Here is a 9,241-nt window from a genome sequence, read left to right as displayed (position 1 = left end):
TTTTAAAATAAATTACTGATCTTAGCTGGAAAAAATATTTTGAACTTAATTTCATTTGTTAATTTTAAAAAATGAAGAAAAATATTTCATAAAGAAATTGTAAATTATCACAAGATAAAGAAAAAAGTGACAAAAGTGACAAAATTATTATTATTTTTCTTGCCACGTTAAACATATCACAAAACTTGTGTTGATCGTAGAAGTCCAAATCATGATGGCTATAAATTTGGATTACCATAATCAACGGAACTAATTACAAACTCTTTACCATCGAAACTGTGAATTAATTTCATGAATGAATCATTGAGTTCTTTATCGTTTGCTCTGCCGCCATACAACCTTTTCCATAAGCTTCACCTTTTTCACGACAAAATTTTAACCCTTAACAGTTTTTTTTTGTCTCGTGTGTTCTTAGTTTATTCTACATCTATCAAATTAAACTTAATCACCTAAAATTTATTGTATTAATTACTATGTTGCAAGTGTATAGCAAGCAATTAATTGTGTTAAACACTGATTAATATTTTAAATATGTGATTATTTTGGTGTCTCTATATTTGGTTGGGCATCAATACTAATGTAATTTGGATAAATTAATGTTCGCCATAAATTAATATTACTCGTGTAAGAAAGTATTAGAGAATTTTTTTCAGAAATTATTCTTATTTGACTTTGTCATTCACCCTATTCCTCTTCTCTTTTTCTGTCGCCATGTCAATAGGTGAATCCAAATCAAACTGAGAATCATTGCTTTTTTCATCATCGTTTGAATAATTATAAATCTATTTTCTGATAATTTGGGCTTTGATGTTTGTATTGCCAGTTAACAAAAGGAACATATAGTATTACGCGTAATGGGAAATTCTTGTACTTTTGCCGAGAAATATAACCCCCTATGGCTTCAATCTTTTAATCAATTAAATAAAACATTGATCAGGACACCAATTGAAATAATAAAGTTTAACCAATATGATAAATAATTTATTCATTAATTAAAACAGAAAGATATCTTTAAGGTAATGAATTTTTTCAATTAAAAATTATTTATTCTTAATAAAACTTAATTGCTTATTAATTAATAATATCTAGTTTCTACCTTTCTATTGTCCATAATTTTGAAAAATAAAGGCTTTATTTTTCCATGCAACCCATATAATGTAAGAGACTCCATTTTGCTCCATTGTGCATAAATAGGTTATGTTCGAAAAAATTACTTAACAAATTAGCTTAAAATTTACAAGTTAATTAGTTTAAAGCTTATATATGAATGTGTTTGGCATATATATGCAAACATTATTTTCTTACACTATTTTTTTTTTCATTTTCCCCCAATGGGACAAACAATTTCCTATTCAATTCATTCAAGTTGAAAAGATAGTGTATATATATATATATATATGCACCATTTGTATTAGTTGTCTACAATAGCGACTCTTCATTTGTCTACATACATAGATACAAACAAATAAAAAGTTGTAACCCAATACAAGTTTGAGTGAAGTGCAAGGCATATCTAAAGATACAATAAAGAGTACTTCAAATAATTTAATTGCTACATAGGTGAATTAAAATTGTGCAAGAAAATACATTATAATCAATAATTCATGAATGATTTCTTCTCAAATGCTTGACGAATACAAAAATACATTGAAATTTTTTTCAAGGAAAATTTATAATGCGGTGAAAGATTTAAAAAATTCTTCTAGATGATTGAGAAAAGTTGAAAACCAAATTATTATTAAAAGGAAGCATTTGTCAACGTTATAAGTTTGACGTAGAACTCACCATGAGTATTTATTTAACTAGTATTTATTAAAACAAGATAAAATTAACTTATTTAATAAATTATACTAAATATTAAAAATAATAAATTATTTTCATAAATTCTAACCATGTGTTGAAGAGAACTATTGAAGCAGCAACAACATCAACCTTGCAAAGTCCATCTACTTTGAAATTTGAATCGATTTCGTGGTTGAAAAAGTGACATACTTGTGTCTCTGTTGCTTGTAGAAATGGACTTGTTTTTCTTTCTTCCAAGTTCCAATCCCAAAAGCAACGCTTAAAAGGGTAATAGTTTTGACCAGAAGGAACAAAAAACGGTAATAGTTGGCACTATATCCAAATGCACAATTAATGTTACTTTAATTGCCAATTTGTTTATAAGAAGGGGAAAAAAAGGTGTAATTTACTTAATTAATAGAGAGAAGGCAAGAATTCAAGAGTAATGATTACAATACACTCAGAAGTTGAATATTACAAGATTGTGTGATCATGTTTAAGGGTCTAATTGTATACCTTTCATCACTGTGTTCCAAATAATAAATTAATTTTAACATGTAATCTTAAATACACAAAAAGGATTCATTTATAATAATTTGTTGTTAAAATTTATAATATTTAATATTATTAATATTAAATATAATATTTTCATAAAAAATATTAACCTCAATTTTAAATAATAATAATAATAATAAAATAACAAGATGGGCCAACTTGCCCCATTCCCCATGGAGTTTGTAAAGTGGCATCGGAGAAAGATTGTCTGCTATTGATGGAAGCAAGAAACCTAAAGGGTAGAGAAACAATCCGTGAAAATAGGTTTACTTTATCAGAATATTTAATTATTATGTATTCCACTTCCACCGTTTGAAACTTTGAATCATTTGTTTCACTCCCAATAAATGCTTCTTCAAGAAACACCCAACTATGCATGCATTCTTTTCCCACCCTATAAGAGAATCAGTAATGTTAATAATTTAATTTATTTGTAAAAGGATAAGATTCCTTCATGACACTTTGCATCAATGGAACAAAAATTCTATTGAAAAGAAAAGAATCAAAAGGTAATCATAACTTGGTGAACCATTTCTAATTTGAGTACATGACCCAACAATACTGTGAAGGAAAAGCAAACACTTTTGCATCTCATTATGTACTGTAGCGTTCGGTGCTGATTTTTGACATGAAAATATGATAAATTTTTTCAAGTACCCATTTCTTGTCCTATCATTTGTGCAAGTTGGAATTTGAATACTTTTCCTACACGTACGAGCACTGTTTTTTTTTACTATAAATTTGCGCTTAATTTAATACTATTAACTATAATTTCTGAATTAGATTCATATTTATAAGCTTTTCAACATATTTTCAAACACAGACAAAAATTAGATATATCTAACCTTAACACCCTTCAATTAAGTCCTGAATCAGGTTGATGAGAAAATAACGAAGTTAAGTCAAAATACTGCATAAATAAAAGATATTATCAATTGATTAAATGTTCTTCGATGTTTACAATAAATAAGATAAACTTCAAAGCAAAATGTTAAATTGAAGCCAAATATTAGTTTTCACTATCGCCACTCTCTAGCAGCATGCAAGGATATAGCCAAAAGTGTTATAAAAAATAAAATCAACAATCATGTAAGGAGAAAATAGGCCCCGCAGACATCTGTACAACATTAACACTCACACTCACACTCACACTGATTCTAACCTCTTTGCAAAGTTGGGGTATCATGTTATTAAATGGTTCCATTGAATATTTAAACCAAAAATAAAAAGAAAAAACTTCATTATCCAAATGGGCTCTCTCTGATCTGATTCTATTCTCAGATGCAGCAAAATTTTCTTAACGACACAAACTTGGAGATATATGGTATAAATAAGTTATTGGAAAGGGTACAACGGCAATTGTACATGCAGGTTAAGTGATGTGTTATCAAATCCTATCCTTGAGTTGTTTCCCCCATGTTGCTTTCAGAATGCCCAATCTTTTCAGCATCAGATGGACCAGAATTATCCTTCGCTGTTTCAATTTCCATGTTGACAGTGCCACTCTTTCTATTCCTTCTATCCTGAAAGTGATTAGATCAATCAGCTATCTAGGTAATTTTTAGTATATACAAGGCTTATAAGCACCAAAAAACATGCATGCAAACCAGAGTCTACATAACATAGTGCATCAGAAAGCAAAGTATGTAGAAACTGCATAATCCTAATGATAGATATATCATGATAAAAGCAAGAGATTAAGCTTTCTTTGCTAGAGCTATGCTGAGAACTGCAAACAGAGGAAACAGTAAATATGCAGTATGAAGAAAATCAAACATTCCCCCTCTGTGACGCGAGTTTTAAGCCATGTGTTACTGATTCTAGTTGGTGGTAGGTTAGCCAAAACATACATAACAGAAAACAATGATAAGAATGCACACAAGGTCCAAAGGTTGCAAAAATGTGATAAAAGACTCAAGACTTGAGTCATAACCTATATATCTGACTTGCATATGAGAATTGAGAAGACAATATAGTGAAAGAAGGAACCTCTCGAAATGGATATTCATCAGCTTCGAGCATCCTAACAACTTGACTCATTTTAGGCCTCTTGTCTGCATCCGGATCAATACACCTAAGTGCAACCAGAAGGGCACGCTTTAGAGCGCGTGCTGGTGGTTTAACTTCAAGCTTGGAGTCCACAACTTCCTCTGCCCTCCTTGACCCCACCATCATTTTGAGCCATTCAACTAGATTAACCTATCATGAGGATAAACAAAATCTCATTAGCTAATTGAAAGGTACTTAGAGATCACTTCCAGTGGAAAGCATGGTTAGAACTGGCAAGCTAGCAGAAGCAGAGTTCATAAGGATTAGGCACCTCATTAGCAGGACGTGCATAGTCTACTGGGTCCCTTCCAGTAACTGCTTCCAGCAAGAGGACACCAAAGCTGTAAATGTCACTCTTCTCATTTAACAAACCACTATTAGCATATTCTGGTGCCACATAACTGAAATCAACAACAGAAGTAAGTTTCCAAGTGTATAAGTCCTTCAAATAAAAATAAGAGATAATGAAATTTTCTGTATACCCAAATGTTCCCATTACTCTAGTGGTTATGTGACTTTCTCCTGAATCCAAAAGTTTGGCCAAACCAAAATCAGAAACTTTTGCATTGAATTCATCATCAATCAATATGTTGCTAGACTTTATATCCCGGTGAATAACTTTTGGTTCTATTGCTTCATGCAAATAAGCAAGCCTGCCATCAGTCACAGTAAAATAGCGAGTTTAATCACTGAGCTTAGGTCCCATGTTCAAATTTCCACACAAATAAATTTATAATAATCAAGAAGTAAATTATTAAAAGTTAAAACTAAAGAATGTCACATGCTCACTAGGCTATGTTTAGACAGATGGAAAGGAATGAAATAGAATAATTCCAGATTCACTGTTTGGATTATTTTAAAATAGGATGGAATGGAATAGAACATGATGGAATGCAATCCATTCCATCCAAAACTGCACCTTCTCCCCCATCTCACCACCCCCCAATTTGGGTTTGGGGGTATGGGATGAAACCAATTTTTATTTTATTCCACTATAAAATATCCAAACAATGATATGGTATTGGTAACTTTACTCTATTCAATTAATACCATCTCACCCCATTACATAATAGATATCAAAACCTAATCTAAGATTAGGGAGTTTAATCAGTGGTCCCAAGGGCAGAGCCAGAGAGAGCATATTGTTGTTTTGTCTATGAACCGAATGTGCTTAAATGTATTGCAAAATACATGCAATATAAAGTCTATAACATAATATTATCAAGAAACCTAAAAATAAATGGTTAATAACATTATAATATTTTTGCAGTGTACAAAATACTAATAGTAACAACATTAATTAAAGGAACATGAAATAGTTTTACAATCATAAAATTCAGAGATGGGGAATTTATGAGTGATTTGGCACCAGACTGTACAAATGATTACCATGGCCCATATTTTCAAGTTGCAAGCTGAACTTACGCTTTTGCAGTGCCAAGTATAACTTTCATGCGGGCCTCCCAGGTAAGTGTCCCATGTTGGTGCATGTCCCCATGTAACCACTGTTCTAAGTTACCATTGTTCACATATTCATACACAAGCAGCCTGAATATAAATTTGGAAGTTCGTTCATTATAAAAGATAAAGAGACATAACATATGAAAAAGCTTCTTTACAATTTTGGATTAGAGAGAACATGACTATCATGCTTGAATTATTATTGAGAATGGACTTCTTGTGAGAGCACAAATATAATATAAAGTGGATACTATTGTTGAAAAATAAATATTAAGAAATTACCTATGAACTCCTTCTACACAATACCCAAGCAAGCGCACCAGATGCTTATGTCTAACATGGCCTATAGCCTCCACTTCAACCCTGAATTCTTTCTCAGCTTGTCCCCTATAAACTCAATGTAGAACTCTCAATTACATAACAAGATTAAAAAGAAGTCATTGTTTACAAGTACTGCCAAAAAGTGCCAGAGAGAACAATTAAAGTGTACACCAATGATATGTAAATATCCTCACAAGTTGTTAAGAAGTTTCTTCACTGCAACCTCAGTTCCGTTGATCAGCCTGCCCCTGTAAACAATCCCATACCCACCCTCGCCAATAATGTTCTCAGTAGAGAAACGATGGGTTGCCAGTTCCAGATCTCTAAGAGTAAACCAGTGGCCCCACCCAAGATGAGAAAATTCGGGCAATCCAACTAAAGGAGATGCAGCCACCAGCCCTCCATGTGACAACGTAGATTGCTTCTTAACATTCCCAGAGCTTCCTTCTTCCGCTGACAATGAACTAAACCCTCTCTCATGATGATAAATTGAGCTACATTGACTGATACTATCAGGATCACCGGATTTGCTCTTTCCCAAATGAACTGATACATTCTCTGAACTCTTATCACTTGCCTTATCATGAACAACAGGAATAAACACATTTTCTGGTTCAACATGAGAACTCTGCACCCCAACCTTGTCAACATCGATATCTTTTGAGACATTTGGTATTTGGGATAGAGAGTACTTGTCCAGAGATCTTCTAGATTTTCTCCGAAACATCACCCATATTGATAATGCACAAAGAATCAACACTATAAATGCCCCAACACCTATCCCAATCAAAACCCATCGTTTCAAACCCAAAAATGACGTCTTCTTTGACAATTCCACATTCAAAGAACTGTTGGCTGACATAATCGGTTACACCAAGTTAATCAATTTCGTCTACCAAGTTCTTCAGCTGGTAGAACTAAGACATTCCCACCATAGTACAAGAATCAAGTTAAGTGCTTACTCCCCTTTACTCAAGGCTTTGAAACGCATATCTGAGCATTCAAATGCACAGCCAACATTTCAGTTCTCGCAACAATGCCATAAACAAAAAACAAAATCAGCAACTCAACCAATCACTAACTACAGCTCTATCTTAAGATAATTTCAGACTACAAAAATTTCCTCTAAGCTAGTGAAGATCATAGACTCTCAGGCTTAGTTGGCAATGACATACTATAAAGCACAATCCAATTATCACAAGAAGCAGCACATGGGATTTAGCTGATTCAAAACCAATACAATCAAAAAGGCATATTGAGAGAATTAATTAACAATTCATTGGGAAAGTAAAAAGGACACGTTGATCATCACAACAATTTATAATCAAAGGAAAAGGAAAGCATCACTTATGATCCAAGTAAACAAAAGAGAAAGTGAAATGTATATTATCCAAAAAGTGGTTGAGAAAGACAAAGCATTTACTTACCTTCGTGCTGATCCAAGGAAGCTAGAGTCCTGGATCTTCTACCTTGAGCACCCAAAGAAGCAAAATGTTTCACACTTCATTTTGAACCGACAAGAGACTCAAATGTGCATAGAGAGGCGCAAGAATAGCAGAGGCTGAGCAACACACATACCCTACAACAGAAATCCTGATGTTGCAAAAGATGTAGTGGCACACCAGTAGGTAACAAGTGGGCCACACTTAAAATAAATAAATAAAAACTCAAAGGGTAAAATATTAAAAAAAAAAAAAACAGAAATTGGAAGGGAATGCCAGACAAAAATGTTATTTTGATGGGAAAAATATAGAGGGAGAGAGAAAAACGGTAGATTTTTTAGAAGAGAAAAACTAAAGGTGGTGAAATGGTTGGGGCGGTATTGTGGCTGAGGTGCAGGGAAGGACCAGAATAAGCTAAAAAGAAGGGTTGGTTTGCAATGAAGGAAACCAGTTAGAGAGAGAGAGAGAGAGAAACAGTAAAGGGAAAGCAAATAAGAAATGAATAGGTATGGCGTTTATGGCTGGCCGGTGGCAAAAAAATAAACAAAAAAAAAAGTGTAATATGAATAAGGTAAAGTGAAGAGAGAGAAAGTGCATGTGTGTGGGTGTGTGTGTGTGTGGGAGAGAGAGAGAGTCAACCTCAATCCAACAAAGGGAGCTAAGCCCCAAATCTAGGCTTCCTCTGATGTCATGTCTGCTTACCAAACTGTCCTATTTGTGAGAAAAGGAAAAATCTTATGCAAATCTTCAAACTTGGCATCATCCTCTCTCCTTTCCTACCATGCTTCATGCTTCCCCTTCACATGCCATTTCAATCAATTCTCTCTAGGGTTTCGGACATCCCACAATTGAAGGGTTACACAAAATTTTATCAATATATTCATTTAATCTAGTAGTTGTTGTTAATATAGAAATTTATATTAACTAATAACTTTATAAAATGTATATTATCAATATATTAAATGTGAGTATGATATATTATTAATTAGTATATTTTTTAAAAGAAAAAGACTTTTTTTCATTTAAAACAACAGCATATATAGTTTATTATTACAAGTAATAGCTATATTTCCTTTTCAGATTAAATGTGTCCGAAAGTCAGAAGCTTTTAGTAGACATCATATTGGAAAATACATATATTAAGCGAATTAAATTTGCTGGATGGTATTTGTCCCTTCTTAACGGATAATGTGATGTCTAACTATGTCCCCAGGATACAAATTCCAGTGATTATGAGGGGTAGTTTTGTCAATATGTTTTGGCTAAGCCTGATCTACAGGCTTATTGCGATTCTTCTGAGTATCATTATGATTTTTATTTTATGTAAGTGTCATTATGGGTTTTGAGAGCCACAAAAAGCCTCCAATTGAGGAAGAAAAAAGATACTTCGATTTGAAGCATATATTTTTGTTAAATAATGATCTGGTCAAAACCTTCACAACTTTTCTTCACCTTTTTAAATAATTACTATTGGGTTTACTGTTTTTTATTATTTATTACTAGTCAATTTGAAAATTACTATTGGCTCAAACTGTTGTTCAGCAACTTTTCTAATCCATAATCGTGAGATCTTATATTAAAAAATATATGCAATATAATACTATCTGTCTGTCTGTCTGTCTATATGTATA

General features: G+C 32.7%; 1 protein-coding gene across 2 annotated transcripts; it reads right to left on the bottom strand.

Annotated features, from left to right (window-relative positions):
* Positions 1-3,344: 3,344 nt before the first annotated feature.
* LOC113845934 (probable receptor-like protein kinase At2g42960) lies at positions 3,345-8,486 on the bottom strand. Of its 2 annotated transcripts, XM_027473661.1 has the most exons (9): positions 8,250-8,486; positions 7,596-7,747; positions 6,363-7,161; positions 6,130-6,234; positions 5,812-5,934; positions 4,869-5,039; positions 4,658-4,787; positions 4,327-4,536; positions 3,345-3,860 (listed from the first exon to the last, which is right to left on the bottom strand). In XM_027473661.1, the coding sequence occupies exons 3-9, from the start codon at positions 7,028-7,030 to the stop codon at positions 3,732-3,734; spliced, it is 1,536 nt and encodes a 511-aa protein (XP_027329462.1). In that variant the 5' UTR covers positions 7,031-7,161; positions 7,596-7,747; positions 8,250-8,486; the 3' UTR covers positions 3,345-3,731. The 2 variants fall into 2 exon arrangements, with proteins under 2 accessions (XP_027329462.1, XP_027329461.1); XM_027473660.1 differs by having other exon boundaries at positions 7,596-8,393.
* Positions 8,487-9,241: the final 755 nt, after the last annotated feature.

This window comes from Abrus precatorius, unplaced genomic scaffold (genome assembly GCF_003935025.1).
Source record: "Abrus precatorius isolate BTA unplaced genomic scaffold, Abrus_2018 Scaffold8, whole genome shotgun sequence".
In the NCBI taxonomy this organism is placed as follows: Eukaryota; Viridiplantae; Streptophyta; class Magnoliopsida; order Fabales; family Fabaceae; genus Abrus; species Abrus precatorius.
The sequence above is the reverse complement of the archived record's forward strand: the minus strand, read 5'-3'. Positions and strand labels throughout refer to the sequence as shown.